The sequence below is a fragment of the Colius striatus genome, chromosome 17, assembly GCF_028858725.1.
Source record: "Colius striatus isolate bColStr4 chromosome 17, bColStr4.1.hap1, whole genome shotgun sequence".
NCBI lineage: Eukaryota > Metazoa > Chordata > Aves > Coliiformes > Coliidae > Colius > Colius striatus.
The window spans coordinates 15,352,495-15,369,604 of NC_084775.1; the positions used below are offsets into that span (position 1 = coordinate 15,352,495).

At 49.5% G+C, this 17,110-nt stretch overlaps 2 protein-coding genes across 5 annotated transcripts; one reads left to right on the top strand and one right to left on the bottom strand.

The window, feature by feature from the left end:
• The first annotated feature begins 2,085 nt into the window (after positions 1-2,085).
• Positions 2,086-14,259, top strand: USP30 (ubiquitin specific peptidase 30). Its single transcript, XM_062009651.1, has 13 exons — positions 2,086-2,168; positions 2,634-2,743; positions 3,441-3,614; positions 4,353-4,456; positions 5,247-5,345; positions 5,869-5,911; positions 6,176-6,270; positions 6,851-6,910; positions 7,643-7,729; positions 8,274-8,354; positions 9,352-9,571; positions 10,205-10,313; positions 11,310-14,259. The coding sequence occupies exons 1-13, from the start codon at positions 2,086-2,088 to the stop codon at positions 11,572-11,574; spliced, it is 1,530 nt and encodes a 509-aa protein (XP_061865635.1). The 3' UTR covers positions 11,575-14,259.
• Positions 4,947-17,048, bottom strand: ALKBH2 (alkB homolog 2, alpha-ketoglutarate dependent dioxygenase). 4 transcript variants are annotated; one of them, XR_009819886.1, is made up of 7 exons: positions 16,734-17,048; positions 15,948-16,146; positions 15,356-15,817; positions 14,560-14,670; positions 9,262-9,411; positions 6,386-6,533; positions 4,947-5,507 (listed from the first exon to the last, which is right to left on the bottom strand). XR_009819886.1 is itself a non-coding variant. In XM_010205500.2 (3 exons), the coding sequence occupies exons 1-3, from the start codon at positions 16,921-16,923 to the stop codon at positions 15,508-15,510; spliced, it is 699 nt and encodes a 232-aa protein (XP_010203802.2). In that variant the 5' UTR covers positions 16,924-17,048; the 3' UTR covers positions 15,318-15,507. The 4 variants fall into 4 exon arrangements, 1 of the variants encoding a protein (XP_010203802.2); XR_009819885.1 differs by having other exon boundaries at positions 4,947-6,533; XR_009819887.1 differs by lacking the exon at positions 9,262-9,411 and having other exon boundaries at positions 4,947-6,533.
• Between the last annotated feature and the right edge of the window lie 62 nt (positions 17,049-17,110).

Below are 17,110 nucleotides of genomic sequence, written 5' to 3' on the forward strand. Positions count from 1 at the left end.
CTAGCATTTGTAAGGAATAAGTTGCTGACCTAGCTGGGGTTGCCACGTCCTTAAAAACAGGGACAATAAGGGTTTAATGAAGCATTTGAGCCTGGGAGTGGGACTCAGCTGCCCACTGGTGGGTACCAGCTCCATTTTAGGTACCTGTGTGTCTCCTGTGGCCTCTGGCTGTGGGTTTTGGCCAGGTCTGTGTGGTGGGTCACACAGGCTCGTGGGCTGTCTTGGGCACCTTAGGGCTGTCTGATGGGGGTGAAGATGCAAACACAGGGTACTTAAGCAACTATTACCCCAGAAGCGTGATGAGCCCAGTTTTAATGGCATGAAATGAGGCATGTTCTGTGAGAGACCCTCAAAAGCACTTCAAAGTCCCAGGAGGCTTTTTCAGAGGACAAGCTCTGAGAACATGCTTGGGATGTGTCTCCTTCAGCTCTCTGTTGTCACCTCTCCTGATGTTTTCTGCTTCTCCTTCCCACACACTCAGATTTCCACACACCACAGGACTGCTCAGCCCTGCCCCTTCTCCTTGTGAAGGTGGTGGTGAGGCATCCAGGCTGAAGAACGGTGGTGTTCCAGCTATTCCTTACCACAAAGGAGCTGAGATGTTTGGCTGGAATGACAGGCAGCCTGGCCCATGGCAATGAAAACCCAAAAGGCCTCAGTAGATAGAACTGGCCTGCCAACACCTTCCTGGTGTGCAAGGCTTCTGTTTCCTCTTCAGATAACTGAGGGTTAAGGAAACCACAGCTCAATGCTCTCAGTGATCCAAGAAGTCTGTTCCCTTCCACTGGGTGAGATACTGGAGATAGTCAGCACCAGGGAAAGAGTTACTGAGCTGCAGCCTGCAGGCGAAAGCTGTGGCTGCAGGCCTTTCCCAGAGTGGCCTCAGCAGAGCCCCCTGACAGCCTTCTAGGACCAGACTGATGCACAAAACATGAGCTCACAGAGACTCTGGGCTGCTTCTCCCCAAAACTTCCCAGCAGACGGCACTTTGCAAGCAGAGTTTTGGCTCATGCATTCCCTGCATAAGCAACAACTTTCTTCTTAGAACGCAGCAGCCACATCACTGTTTCCCTGAATGAGGTCTGGTAAGTTAAGGGGTGTGAGATGTGGCCTCTGAGCACATTGGTCCCTTTGTCTCATGTATTTCACGTGCAGGAGACAGCCATGAGAATGGTACATTGCACCACTGTAGGCTGCAGCTGCCAGGACAACTGTGTTTCTTCACATCCTTCTGTTTGTCTGTACTGAGTGGTAACTCCTCAGGCTCCTGCTGCCTGGTCTTGCCTTGCTCTGCAGCCTGCTGTCCTCTCAGCAACAGCCTCTTGGCCCGGGTGGAGACACGTCAGGCAAACAAGGACTCTGCCAGACAGACACACAGGCTGTACCAGACACTCTGATAAAAAAGGTCGCTGGAATTCATCAGGGGAGGGGTGAGCAGGGAGGCCGGGCCCCCAGCCGCGGTCAGCAGCTGCCATCTCGAGGTGCTCTCCAAAGCTGCATGTGTCAGTCACACAGGCGCCCCCGGCTGCCTCCTCTCCTGGCAGCGTTCAGAGTCCATGGGGTAACAACCCACAGCCCGAGGCGCAGAGCAGAGCCCTCAGACACCGGGGTGGCACGGGGGAGCCGCAGGGCCGGCGTGCGCTGCGCGGCCGCTGAGCTCTCCGTGGGGCCCGGGTGTCCCCACACAGAACCACTGGGCTTGGAAACGACCTTTGAGCTCAGCGAGAGCCGTCCCCTCAGCACTGACTCAGCGCCACATCCAGCGACGCAGCCGCCGCCGCGGCCCCGCGCCGCCCGCCACAGGCCTTCACGGCCCTCTCGGCGCGGAAACGCACCTACCATCCAACCCACGGCAACTCAGGCCTCCCACCCGCCCCGCCCCGCCCCGCGGCAGCCCCTCGGGAGGCCCGCGGGGCTCCGGCCGTGCCCGTGCCCCACACGCCGGCTGCCGCCGCTCGCCCCGCGGCCTCGGCCCAGTCCGTTGCTAGGGGCGGTGCTCGGCCCGCGCTCCCCCGCGCCACTTCCGGCGCCCCGCCGCCCGCTCCGCCGCGCCGCCCGCCCGCGGGGCCTGGTTCCGGAGGGGCGATGCTGCCCGGCCGCGGCGGCGGCGGCGGAGCGGAGGCGGCCGGGGCCGTGCGGAGGCTGCTGCGGGCCGGGGCCGCGGCCAGGTCAGCGGGGACGGGACGGGACGGGACGGGACGGGACGGGACGGGACGGGACGGGCGGGAGGGAGGGAGCGGACCGGACCGGAGCGGAGCGGGGGTCAGCGGCCGAGACCTTCCCCTTCCCCTTCCCCTCCCCCTTCCCTTCCTTTCCCCTTTCCCCTTCCCCTTTCCCTTCCCTTCCCTTCCCTTCCCTTCCCTTCCCTTCCCTTCCCTTCCCTTCCCTTCCCTTCCCTTCCCCATCCCCTTCCCTTCCCCATCCCCTTCCCCTTCCCCATCCCCTTCCCCTTCCCCTTCCCCATCCCCTTCCCTTCCCTTCCCTTCCCTTCCCTTCCCTTCCCACCGGGAGCGCCGTGAGCTGCAGCCGCCTCCGCGCTGCCCCGGGCCGTGTCCCGGCAGGCACAGGTACCAGGTACCGACCGCCGGTGGTTGGGGTTTGTGGGGTTTGTGTTGTGTTTTTTCCCGTTTCAGGCACAAGATGCTGAGGAACTGGGGCGTTATCGGGGGGGTGGCGGCGGCTGTGGCTGCGGGGATGTACGTGCTGTGGGGTCCCATCAGCGAGAGGAAGAGGCGGCGGAGAGGTCGGCACAGTGGTTTTCTTTTCTCAAAGACACAGTTTTGGTCCCTGTCCCGTTAGGAAATGTGACTTTTCTTTAAAAAGAAAAGGCCTTTTGTTCCCCCCCCCCCACTGTTAATTGTCATTCTTCCCAAGCTGGGGTTTACTGGGCACCTCTGTGTGCTCAGTTCAGCACAGTTAATGCACTTCACGTTGCGTTTTGCAGTGCAAAACAAATGTGTCCTCACTGAGCGTTAGCAGAAGAGGAGGGAGAGTCTCTTGCTGAGCAGAGGGATCTAGAAATACTTGTTATTGTCCCTGGAGCTTTCCCAGTGCTGTACTGACCTGAGCCAAAGGGAAAGCCTCAGCACACCGAGCTGACAAGCCTGCAGTGAGTGACCTTGGGGGCTCCTTGGAGGCAGGAGTGTTCTGTTTGTACAGTAACTTGCAGATAATCCTGAGCCTCGGTGGTGTTGGTAGAAACCTGCTCCTAGCAGGGGGTGAAAAAAGAGCATTTTTGAAGGAAAATGTCAGAGGGTTTTCCCAGTGGTGTCACCATGCACATAAACAGCTTCCAGGCTGCTCTTTACATCTGGTTGTCTTGGGGTGCAAGGCCCAAAGAAACACAAGTAACTTCATTTTAATACCTAACACAACACTTGTTGCTGAAAAACGGGTTTTCCCAGACCTTATGTTGTAAACCCTTCCCCTTCTGCTTGCAGGGCTCGTGCCTGGCCTGCTGAACCTGGGGAACACCTGCTTCATGAACTCCCTGCTGCAAGGCTTATCTTCCTGCCCATCTTTCATCAGGTGGCTGGAGGAATTCACAGCTCAGTACAAGCCAGGCCAGGACCAGCATCAGTACTTGTCAGTCACCCTGCTGCATCTCCTAAGAGGTAAGGTAACCTTTTCATATTGCCATTAACTAAGGAAAGAGCACGTGTGTTACCATCTTTAGCCTCCTTTCCTATAGAAATTGCACTCATGTCATGTCCTTGTCTTCAATTTTAACTTATTCTTACTAACTTGGAACTCGTGGGCCAAGTTGAACCAGCTTTCCCAGAAGGGCACAGACTCAGAAGGTGCTGAGTTACTGCAGGGACCCAGAGCAGTGCATGGCCCAGCTGCCTCTGCCCCCAAAGCTGTTCATTTCTTGGGTCACCAGGGGTTTTGTTTGAGCTGCCTGGCAATGGAGGAGCATCTTGGCCATTGCTCTGAGGGAGCCATTTGCCAGCAGGCTGAACAAATTGAGGGCAACAGGGGGGAGCTGAAAATGGGATTATGGAGCCACAGGCTTGAATGCATTTGCTGTTAATGGCTAAAACAAGACAAAACTGGACTGAGTCAAATTGAAGAAATGGGAAAATATGATCCCAGTTACATGGGCACTGGCCATTTTCTGGTTTTACCCAATGCACCAGTAAAAATGTGTCATTCCAGACACTGTCTATGTGTTTTCCAGTTGGCCTCAGATGGTTATTAAAACATGCTAGTTTGAGTGTCTGCCTGTGTTAACAACTCTGCTGTGATCAATTGTGTGATGCTTAAGTAACATACAGTCTAAAATAAGCAGATCTGTGTTCTAACTGTTCTTTGTGGCTCCCTCTTAACATTTTACAATGCACTGTCTCTAGCTTTATCATGTCAAGAGGCAACAGAAGATGATGTCCTGGATGCAAGCTGCCTGTTAGAAGTTTTAAGACTGTACAGGTGGCAGATCTCATCGTTTGAAGAGCAGGTGATGGCAGAATTCAAGTTAGCCTGCCCCACACACACCTTGGTGCTGAGATACTGGGTGACAGAAGTGAAGTGATGGCACTGAACCTTTGCTCTTTGTTTAAAAAGTGAAGGAAAACAACCACATGATGGACAAATGGTGTTTTCACTTGGCCTAAATGCTCCCTGGAAAGCCTGGCTGCTTCAAAGCCTCACACTCAATTACCTTCAGATTTGATACAAGGGAGATAGGAATATTAAAACAGAAGAGGCAGCTCTGACTTCACTGTAGATAATGGGTCTGTGCTGCTTGGAGGGTCAGGCTCAACTGCACTGACATCTCCACTTTTAGTTCTGTGGAACAGACAAGATTTCCAGTTCTTGTTTTGGGTATTTGAGCCCTTGAGTGCAGGTGGCCCCTGAACTCAGCCAGGTAACTCACCAAGTAAGGTGCTGTGCTGTGTATTTCAGAGCCAAAGCAAACAGCAGAGATTTCAATCATGCTTTTATTGAAATCAAGGGAAGCAGCCATTTGTGCATCCAATTTCCCTTTTTTCCCTGCAAGTCTCTTTAGAGTTGCTGTGGCCCAGAGCATTTTTCATCATGTGAGCTCTTACAAAGTTGAGTTTTTTGGAAAGCAGCTTTGCAGAGGTTCAGCAGATGCACAAATGGTTACCATGGACACACGGAGTGGGCTCTAAGCAGCACCTTTCCCCTTCATGATGTAGTTTTAATGTGTATCAGTACTTCTGGTGTATGGTTGGATGTCTTTTGGTTTTGCTTCCTCTGAGTCTTATGCCTCTGTTCAACAGGATGCTCATGAACTGTTTCATGTCCTTACCTCTTCCCTGGAAGACGAACGGGATCGTCAGCCACGTGTGACGCATCTGTTCGATGTGCATTCGCTGGAGGTGACTTCCTTAGGGCTGGTGTTTCAGTACCAGGAGTTTGTGCAGTCTGCCCACAATTCCTGTGTGTGTCAAGTACAGAGTGTCTCTGCAGATACTGAAGTTTCCTGATGTTTATGGAGCTGTTCTGTAGTCCTCTGACAGCAGTGAATCAGCTCAGGCAATCTAAAGAACGAAAAGTGGCTTTTGCCAGCAAATGTCTCTGAGTTTGCAGTGATGCCATTGTCATGAGAGCTTTTGCAATCCTAAATCCATGGAACATAAGGTTCATGAGATCTGGAGGGCTTTTATTTCAGTACTGTGGGGCAGGGAATTCTGCAGATTAATTACTGATACAATCAGAAGTCATCTTTTAGTCAGTTATAAATTCATTGCATACCAGGCTTTTTAACCTTCCTCAAATGCAAAGAGACACTAAAACTCCCATAGTTGTTCTTATGTCAGTAAAGGCTATCAGGGATGAAATAAGAACATAGTTAATGCTTTCTGAGATGGGGTTAATGAAATGTTTTATCTTCCTCTGTAGCAGCCAGAAATAACCCAAAAGCAAATAAGCTGCAGAACAAGAGGTACGCTTTTTTCTGTTATGAAATGTGAATATTCAGTCATAGTGTAGTCACTTTGGTGATTAAGGGGATAATATTAATTGATCTTTGTGTTGGACTGAAATGTATCTCATCAGCTACTTAAAAAGCCCCTATTAATTATGTCTCAGTGGGACAGAACATGTTCTAGAGCAGTTACTTCTGTTACCGTGGTCCAGAACTGTGGAACCGTAGTGATGGACACAGATGGTTGGGAAATAAAAGGACACTTTCAACTTTGTGTTGCAGGTTCTCTTCCCCCTGTGGCACATCACTGGAAATCTCAGCATCCTTTTCACGGAAGGCTGACCAGTAACATGGTTTGCAAACACTGTGAGCACCAGGTACAACAATGTGTGTCTTGTAGTATGAATACGTGAAAGCAACTAAGTGTGATCCACTTTGTGGGGTTAACAGCTGTCTTATGAGACAGAAGCATGGCAGTCTGATGATACCTACTATTGAGGACCACAGCTATCATGTGCTGGCAATCCACTCACGTGGGTAGCTTTAGGATGAGCTATTCCTTCAGCAAGCAGTACTGAGATTGCACATGCAGAGCCAGATTAAGCAGTCCAGTTACCCAGGGTAAGGAGGTGAAGGTAACCTGGAGAAAGAAAACATATAGAAAATAAACCTCATTTGTAGCTCCAACTGCAGTACATTCAGTGTTTTTACCTTTCAAAGCCTTGCAAACAGATTGAAGTGAGCAGGGGCAGCTTCAGCAGAAACAGCCTGAGCTGCATGTTTTGCACCTGGTGCTCCCTCACGCTGTGCTGGGGAAGGGTGCTGGGTTTGACCCTGTGCCATCAGGTGGCTGTGGACTGTAGGGACTTATGTTCATCTGTTGTGAGGCTGGGTGGGGTTTGGTTTTGGACTGGCATTAATTTTCCCTCACTGGGTACATGAACTGTTCTCTTGCAGAGCCCTGTGAGGTACGACACCTTTGACAGTCTCTCGCTGAGCATTCCAGCAGCTGTGTGGGTATGTAGCCCTCACTGGTGCACCATCCAGCCCCTCTGCTGCCTTCTCATCACACCTTTATCTTCACTACTGTCTTTTTAATGTGCTACAGCCTAAGTGTAAATGAGGAGCTAGTTTACTTTCATGCCTTTTCATAAGTGATCCTGCTGTGCCAGCACAGTGCTTTACCACTGATGTGTTGGTGATTAGTACAAGCACGACTTTGTTGACACCACTCGTTTTTTGTTTCTCCTGGCAGAGTATTTGGGCCTTTCTGTGTAATTTGAACAGACCAGATCATATCCAGAGGGCTGTTTCTGGCAGCCTTGGAAGGTGACCTTCGAGTGCTCTGTCTCTGTGGTGACAGTACCCAAGTTACCCAAAACAGCCTCTTGGATCCAGTGATTTCAACTGGAAATTGCTTCTGTTTCTTTTGGTCTCTTTGAATGACAGAGCACTTGAGAAAAACAGTAACAGGGCCAGGAACCTGTAGTTTAAAACCTCATTGAGGGAGTCACATAGAGAGTCAGAGCTACTCTTGTCTCCAGGCTGCAATGTTGAATCCAGGCTGAGGAGGAATCCCAAAGTTGCATTATCAGTATCCTACACTCCAAGCCATTGAGTCAGTTTTCTCATGAAATAACTCTGCAGTTGTGTAGTTCCTGTGGAAGGAACAATGACCAGTCCTTTCACCAGATGAAGTGGTGTGCACCCTAACATTCCTGTGAGTAATTTCAGGTTTCTTATCCTAAGGGTCACCCTATGACACTGGACCACTGCCTCCATCACTTCATCTCCTCCGAGTCTGTGAAGGATGTTGTTTGTGACAACTGCACCAAAGTATGTCATTTTCATTCATGGCAGCTTCCAGCTCAGTTTGAAGCCTGCTGAGAGAATTATGGCTTCAGTTCTCCACTCCTTGCTCTGTGACTCTAGGAGAGCCTCTGGCCCGCCTGGGATTGCTCACAGGGCAGTTTGAAGCTGTATTTATTATAGTACTATTAGAAAGTTTACAACTCTTACTCTGTAATTAACAGGTTTGAGATGATAAGGTTTTGTTCTAGTTATTTTAAAGTGTTTTACAGTTGCCTGTAACTGGTTGGTACCACAAAGCCCAAGTGTCTTGTGTAAAAACCAAGAGCAAGGGCATATGACTCTGCAGAAAGCTGGAGACTGCAAATGCTTGTTCCTGCTTAGTTTGGTTCAGGATTCCAATCCCTCAGGACAGGCCAATGAGTCTTAAGAAAGTCCCTGGAAAATTGTAGGTGTAATCAAAGTATTAAGCACAGTTCTAGACAGATAACTGCTGTTGCGTGCTGTACTGTGATGTGTAATGAGGTCCAGCTAGTCATCAATGGCTTTATTTTTCCCCCTTTGCTTTCAGATCCAGGCTGAAGGGACTCTGAGTGGACAGAGCATAGAAAACCAGAGAACAACATTTGTTAAGCAATTAAAGTTAGGAAAGGTGAGGCAAGCTAACCCTCCAAATCTCTTGCTAAATCCTGTTGCTTAGCAATTTCTTTCTTGTGATGTCTTTGCTTGATGGCCACTTCTTGGCATGGGACTACTCTAATGTTTTACTCAAAAAGTAAGCTCATTTGTCAAGCATTTGTAGGCACTGAGGCCACAATTCAGCCAAACAGCAAACTCTGTGGCTTAAAGAATGTGAGAATTCTACTGTTACTCAGCAAAACACTTTAACACAAGTTTATCCCAGTGGCAGCTCGTGTCTTGCATAATTCTTCATGTCCTTTGTGAGGGAGATGATTCACACAGACTGTTTGTAGGATCTTTAGCAGTTGCATGTTCAAGTCAATTAAAGTGTTTCTAAATACATCTGGCTTAAAACAAGTGAATATGGTGCTGAACATCAGGTGGTGCTTCTACTAGAAGCTTTTATGTTTTGCTCTGTAATGGTATAATGCAGAGGGGACAACAGGGCACTGGGCTGTAATTAAGAGCCTCAGGTACCATTAATAAGAATATGTACTTGCTGATAGAGGTCAGCCCTGGCAGGCCTTGAATGTCAGGTATTTTTAACTCCTTGACCTTTCTTCCCCTGCTGCTCTCGCTGTGCAGAGCCATTATTGGGTATTAGCAAAGGCCTTACAACTTGCTCCATGGATTTCAGTCTTCATTTCCACCTCACAGACCAGCAGGCTGGATGGGATGGATAGGTGGGCTTTTTAGGAACACACATTTTTACTCTATCCTGCTGCCTAGGGAGTGAGCAGTAGTGGCATTAGCAGAAATCTCAGGAGAGTTGTGAGTGAGTCATGTCCTAGGGATCCTATTGCAAATAAGCCCACACACAGATACAGAGCACGTAAGAGAACAGCTCTGTGTTGCATCTCCTTATCCACTAGACTCACCCATTGGTCAGTGTGCTTTTAACTTGAACAGCTCTTTCTCTTCATTTAAAATGTATTTTGGCTCTCCTTTTCTATGGGATACTGCTGAAGCTCCCTCAGTGTCTGTGCATCCATCTGCAAAGACTGAGCTGGTCCAACCAAGGCACTCCTCTGAAACGACACGAACACGTACAGTTCAGTGAGTTCCTGATCATGGACATCTACAAGTACCACGTTCCTGTTCATAAATCAGGCCAGAATGAGCTGAGTCACAAGAGCTCCGAAGAGACAACGCCTAGAACAAAGGATGGGAGAGCAGTAAAACCTTCAGGTACTTATTTGAAGGTAAAATCTGTCAGGGATCTGTGCCTTTCAGCGATGAAACAGCTGATCTGCAGAATGAAGCTGAAGGCTGGATCTTTCCTTGGATGTGTGGAATCCCTTCCCCAGCAAGCACTGCCTTGCCCTGTTCCAAGGTCACAGTTCAGTGTGGATTATTTAATTTGATCCTCCTAAATACTAAAAGACCTGACAAAGTCCCAGATAGCACAGAACTTGCATGTTTTATGTCAAAGGACAAAGGGGTGTTGAACTGGGGAAGTGCCAGGGGTGATCTTGTTAGTGATCTCCTCCAAGGCTTTGGGACAGAGAACGCTGGGAATGGTGACTTCTTAAACACCAGTTAGATAATGTAGCTGTAGTGGGTCTGTCACTGAGGCAGTCCAGTTCTGTTTAATTTGGATTTTGTGATCAGTCATCTTCATATTTGTGTCATGTGAAAGGAACTAGCAGTGCCTTTGGATGTTACACTCAGCACCTCTCGAGGGCTGGTGAAGTGCAATGAATGAAAGTAAGTAAAATACCTTCCTGTGGTGGGATGAAAGGTCTTGCAGGGACAGAAGCACCATTGTTGGCAATACTAGTAGCAGCATTTGAGTTGCTGACTGTCTGCTTTGTCCTGCAGATGCAGAACAGGCTCCTGGTACTAAGTCACTCTTTCTGAATGGGGCCCGCTCCTCGTCACTTCTCATGTCCTCGGGAGCTTTTCCACGTGCTGCATTCCCTGAATGCAGGTAGGTTACAGATGGGTTCCCCCTCTTGCTCTTTCTGTCCCTTTAAGTTATGTCTTCTTGTATTTTGCCTTTCTTATGAGGCTGTATAGTCACAGATTCTGAAATCTAACTTCTGTGCTTTTCACTTGGCTGATTTCTAGCCTTGATGCTTCTCCTGATGCCCCAGCTCTTGGCCTTGGAGAATGCTCACTTTATTTTCATGCCAGTGACTACTGTAGTTAGTTCTGAACCACTTCTACCTGCCATTGTGTATTTCCCCCATGGGGAAAGACAGTTCCCAGCCTCACTGCATGAAATGAGAAGCCTGGAAGCATTTGGTGCCAAATGTTTGTTATGAAGACAGTTGTAGAACAAGTAGCTGGGTGCAGCTGTTGTTCCCTCTTGGGTTACCTCCTGCAATTTTACCTCTTTTAAGTGAAAAGTACATTTTTCTAGAATAGCTTTTCAGAGTGACAGATGGAAGGGCTTGGGAGGGACCTTTAGAGCTCATCCAGTCCCATGCTCTGCTAAAGCAGCTCCGACCTAGATCAGGTCACACAGGATCGTGTCCAGGTGGGTTTTGAAGCCCTCCCTAGCAGGAGGCTGCACCCCTCCCTGGGCAGCCTGGGCCAGGGCTCCCTCACCTCAGCACTGGAAGAGTTTTCCCTTTTAAAGTAGTTGAAAAAGAACTTTTTGTGCTCCAGCTTCCCTCAGTACCAGTGCTGTATGAACTGCTGGCACACTGGGAAACAGCATTGCAACATCCAAACAGTTGTGCTGTACAAAGTGTAGTGGCTTCCTGGAGCACAAGCTTCACAGGTTTGCTTTTCTCACTAGTAGAGTGAAGGCAGCACTGCAGTGAACCCTCAGCAGGCACAAAGTAACGGCCAAGGCAGCGCCTCTTGCATTTGCTCTAAAGAGAAACTCCCAAGTGAAGGCAAAGCAGGGTGGGGCTGCTTCTGGGATGTGCGTGGCCCAGGAGAGCTGCTGACGCTGCGCTCTGTCCTCCCCCTGCAGCGCCCCCGTGTACCTTTACCGGCTGATGGCAGTGGTGGTGCACCACGGGGACATGCACTCGGGGCACTTCGTGACGTACCGGCGCTGCCCGGCGCCGCCCCGCAGCCCGCTGGCCGCCAGCCCGCAGTGGCTCTGGGTGTCGGATGACACTGTCCGCAGGGCCAGCCTGCAGGAGGTGCTCTCTGCCAGCGCTTACTTGCTGTTCTATGAGCGTGTTCACTCGAGGGTGCAGCACCAGAGCGTGGAGTGGAGGGCTCAAGAGTGATTATGGGAGCTGAAGGACAAAACCTGGCCAAGTTCCTCTCATGAGATCCTCGTGGCACCTCCTGTTATGCAAATAACCCACCACAGGCCCTTTAACTTTGCCCTTTTCCCCCGTGGCAGTGGCTGCCTCCTGCTGGGAGCTGTGCTTTGTACCAAAACCACACTCTGCAGCCCAAAGCTGTATCTGCATTAGAGAAGCATCTGTTCTGTGAGGCAGCAGTTTTGTCAAGGTCACAGCTCTGAAGCAGACATTTCAAGCAGGCTTCCCAAGGCTGTGTTCCCCCTTGTGACAGCTAGGGAAGTTGTCAGAGGGACATGCCTAATCCTGGACATTTCACTGCAGACGTTTCTGAGCAGGGGAGCCCCAGGAGCAGTCGATGTGGAACTGCTGTTGTCAAAGGCAATGATTTAAGGAACAAAAAGTGCCTTGAGCTGCTTTGAATAGCCACAGTACCATCCTCTGAGCCCACTGCCCCCTGTCAGCTGCATTTGATAAACATCTCAAGATGATGGGGTAACCTGCTAATGGAATCAGGTTTCTCTTGCTCTCCCAGCTCACCAGCAAGAGGCATCTCTACATAACATCCACGATCCAAAACTCAGCTTCCCTGTTCACGTCATTGTCCTCATGTTTCAGCTCTTTACACTTCACAGAAGGACTCCTGCTGACTCCAAGTGGTTTCCTTTCCCCAGATAAAAAGAGATACGTTTTTTAGCTCTAAAGACTCGAGACCCCTGATTTATTGCTCTGTGTCTTTGGGATACAGCTGAAATGAAGAGCCAGAAGCATTTGCTAGCAGTCAGCACTGTCATTTCCTTTGTCACTATGGCTGCTTGTAGTGTTGACTACAACTTTTAATGCTGTGACTTCAAGGCTACTGTCATTGGTGTTCTGGATTTGCTTTTACCTATTTTGATGCTGAAGACTGCCATTTCTCATCAACCCTTCAGATAGATGCTGTCTTGGCTTGCAGCTGAGCTTTAGGGCTTGTACTGGTGGTGATTGTGAGCTGAGAGGTACAGTAGCTCCAGTGTCCTGGGTAAGTTAGAGTACAGGTGGCTGAATCAAGACCATGAGCACTTCCTTTTCCTGTGAAGCAGTACAGCAGCCTGAGAAGAATGATGGCACTGCCTGAGATACACAGATTGCCATGTAAGCAGAAGGTGTACTCTGCTGCTCTAGATTGTCTGACATGTCAGAAAAAATAAATCCTGAACAAAGTGCAGAGGGAGAAGCAGCAAAAAAATGCCCTTTTGCTTTAAAATGATCAGGAATCAAGTATGGAGGCTAGTTTTAGCTCTTTTCTATCCTTTTAAGACATTCTGACTAACTCATCAGACAAGCTTTTTGAGTGTAAAAGAGCAACTGAGTTTGCAAATAGTAAGGACTGTCTTAATAGTTTTTTTAGGGCAACTTTGTACCTCATACATTCACATTGCTGCCCAAAGCTCAGAGGCATTCAGAGCTCCTGAGTGGGAGGCTCAAAACCAGCCAACACAGGAGTGGTAATGGATGTATATGCAAAACTATTTACACAACTCATCATTCCAGAGTATGGAACACAATTCCTGCTCCAAGCAATGCTCATAGAACATGCAATAGTCTTTATAATCCATCCACGTACTAGTTCTGAGAGGTCTCCCTGTCTGTGCTAGGCCTAGCAGTAGCGTGGTTTTCACCTTTCTGCTTTAAGTTATGGAAAAACTACAACAAAAAACAACCTAGAAAGGTGCAAAATGCCCCAAAGACCAAAGGCCATGGAACAAAGACCTAATGGACTTGCAGAAGGTGGAAGGCAGCATGGGTGTGCAGCAGCAATGCTGGGTGTCATCTAGGAAAAGACATCATGCAAAGCAGGTCTCCCTGAACCTCAGAACTGGACATTTCCACTGCCAGCACTGTACATTCTGCAATTCTGGGGTCTGTTTGGAGTTTAACTGAAGTTTTGAGAAGTTCATCTGAACAGGTCACTTGGCTTTGAAAGCAGCAACGCTGCAGGGGGGGGCAGACGGCACACACACAGCAGATGAAGCCTCGACCTCATCAGCTTGTTCCAGGGACATAAACCTACACAGTGCTGCACCTGCAAGGTGTTCTTCTTTGGAACAGAGCTGCTTTCCAGCAGGGGTCAGCTTGATGAGAATCACAGCTCAGTTCCACTCATACAGAGATTTACTTTGCAAGCTCCCTCAAGGGCCATGGAGATGAGGGTTAAGGAGTTGCTGTTTGTTCTGTCACCCTCGGGAAGGAGGAGATGTTTTTGGCTTAGCCCTTGGTGTGAGGAAGGGAGCAAGTGTCAGCACCTCAGTCCTAGTCCTGAGCTGTGCTAGGTTCTCCCAGCCTAACAGGAAGAGCAAAGAGCTCTGCAGATGTTTGCCACCCAAGCCCTCACCTTTGAAGTCACTGGGCTCTGTGCAGGCACCATGAAGCTCATGAAGTGCTGTCATTACTCACAAGCTTCTGTGGTGGAGGAGGTGTTAATAAAATGTAGAAGGTTAAACACCACCAGATAAGAGCTCCAAGATGACATCTCTCTGTTTGGGTTTTTCTTGTCTTATTTTGTTTGTTATTTAAAATAATGTGTGTTCTAGTCAAACACTGTGCTGCTGTTTGAAGTTGCATTTTCACTTCAGGGTATTTTTGTAACTGTACAGTAGCAATAAAAGAACAAACTTATTAAGAAAAGGTAGCTGTTCACGTGTCTTAATGTCTTGAAACAAAAATCCAAGCTGTAAGCCAAACTGCATCCCCTGTATCCAGCAGAAGCAGCACTTCACAGTCTCTGGATAAGCAGCATTCATGCAGGAGCTCTTGGTGCTATATACAGGTACCATATAGGGGCAGAGTGTGGGAAATGCCAACCCTAATTGTCTAAACAGACATTACTTCCACAGCCCTCATGGACCCACAACAGAAGGACAAAGCCCATCAGTAGTTTAGGTGCTTGTGGCCTGGTTACACAGGGAACACAGTCTCAGTACTCACCACTGCTTGATTCCACAAGACATGCTGGGGACTTGGAATGGTCTTTCTTCATTTCAGCAGGATCCAGTCAGCATGGAAGGTGATAGCTTTCAGGCAGTCAGAATGCAATCCCTAGGGATAATTATTTAGAAAAACAGACACTCTTAGGAGTTACAACCTTTTGTGCTGCCTTTGGCCTTGTCAATAGTCCAACCCAGTCTTTCCCCAAAAGGTCATCTTCTGCTCCCTGGTTTCTGCACAGACTAAGGATGGACAGAAGGGGAGGCTTTGTGCTTCCTACTGCCCCACTACACCATGATCTGAGAGAACTGTCTCCCCTGTCAGCACATGAGGTAGAGCAGCAGAGGAACACAAGCAGCAAAAGTCAAAGAGACCGTCAAACACGCAGCCAGCCATTCTGCACTCCCTGTGTTCACAGCTCAGTGCTCCTCTCTTTTGTGGCAGTCTCATTTGGAGTTTGTTTTTCAAAAACCAAACAAACCATAGCTCACTGACAGAGCAAACAGGAACCTGTCACCTCTGGAACAGTATCAGCTTCCAGGCTCACTCTAAATGATTACATCTTGTACTTTACAGCATTTATAAACTATTTCACTGCTATCTGAAGGACACTGTGGTAAGATTTGATCTTTCTGGAATAATGGCTAAAGATGAATTGAGAACAAGTTTTCTCCTGAGCAAAACAAGGGTATTACTCATTAAATATATGTATCAGTAGGACTACAGCAACATTTCACAGAGAAAAAGTGTCCTTGGCATTTAAAATCAGTAGTCACAGTCTTTATTAGCAATTTACCAAGTAAGCCACCTCCAATCCTGGCTTGATTTGTTCATCTAGTACTGTGGATCATCAGAGACAGCAACTGAACAAGAACCTGAGAGTTATATCAGGGGAAGAAAGCTTCTGTCTTCAGGCACAAAAGAGCCGGTGCTTGACTGCTGAACACGTCACTTGCTGGCTACAGCCATCACTTTGCGGAACGTGAGGTTGACTCTCGGGGCAAGAACTCCCCTGCGGACAGGCACGCTGTGGTACCAGTACACGTTGGTGGGGTGCTTCATCAGCAGAAGGCTGCCATGGGCCAGCTGCAGCTTGATGGGCTTGATGTGGCGTGGGGCATTTTTCCCTCTGGACTCACAGTGCCTGAAAACAAAGTCCCTGCAAGCTCCAAAGGACACAGATGCAATGGGGCTGCGTGGGACCAGTTCTCTCTCATCATCTCGGTGTTCACCGATGTGGTCTCCACCATCTTTGTACCTGCACACAGGAGAGATTAATGAGCTCTCCTACCAATCCAATTAAATCAACTTGTTTATCTGTCAATAGCATTGCACATGCAATTTTTTGCTTGAACAAGCTGCTTGATGCAACTGGGAAGCAGACATACCTGTTAATGAGAACAAAATTAAAAGCATGTCCTGTGTGCAAAGCGACACGGTCTCTGATGCGCGTCAGGACTGGGATCCATGGCTTAGGAGAGAAGGTAACACCCGAGTAAGTGTATGTTAACTCGGGGTCTCCATAGGTGACCTGCTTCCTTGGAATGTCATGCCACTTGCCAAACACGTGCAGTTTTGTCATTTCAGCTGTTTAAACAAGAAGGATCAAAACCAAGTCAGTGTTACCTCAGCAGTTCATGGTTTCAACAGTCTCCCTTGATTCAGAGCTTCTGTGGAGCTCCAGTGGGACAACAGAAATGATGATAACCCACAAGTTGTCACCTGTGTTCAGATGATTCTGTCCCAACACAGAACTCTCAAGGTTGATGCTGCCTTACTACCCCCTTGGAATGGGGTGAATGGGACCAGCACCCCCATCATATGCTGTAGCTGAATTAATGTGACTATGGATGTTTCATATACTACAACCACTACCAAGCTGCTGTCGCCCTTTCAGGATTACCTCAGTTCTCTTAAAACACTCATGAATCCACCTGACACACACTTCAAGCCAAGCAAAACTAACTCTGCAGGACCTGTGCTTGTTCTTCACTGCTCAGCGACACGTTTCCCTGCAGAAACCTCTCTGCCAGCTAGCAGCCCTGTCCTGGCCACGGGAATCATGCCGGGACTCGCCCTGGGCGGCCCGGGCAGGGAAACACCGCACCGGGCAGGGACCAGAGCGGCGTCTGTGGCACTCGGAGCTGGAGGCCGAGTCCCTCAACGGCCGTTACCTTCGAAGTACTCCACCTCCTCTTCCAGCTGCTGGAAAATCTCGTCAGCCTCGGCCTTGCCGAAGAGGAGGCGATAGTCGCAGTTCAGGCCCTCAGCGCGGATCTCCTGCCAGCCGGGCTGCTCCGGCCGCGGCCTCTTCCCGCCGCGCCCGGCCTCCTCGGGGGGACGTTTAACTACGTATCTGTCCATCAGCGCCGGCTCGGAGGCACCGACAGGGGCAGGGAAGCTGCCCGGCTCAGCGGGAGCACCTCTCGCCGGCGACGGCGGCCCTGAGGCGGCGACGGCGGCGGCGGGAAGCGCCGAGCCCTCAGCGGAGCCGCAGCGCGCGCACAGCCCAGCGCCTGCGCATGCGCCAGCACAGGATAAGCCCCGCCCC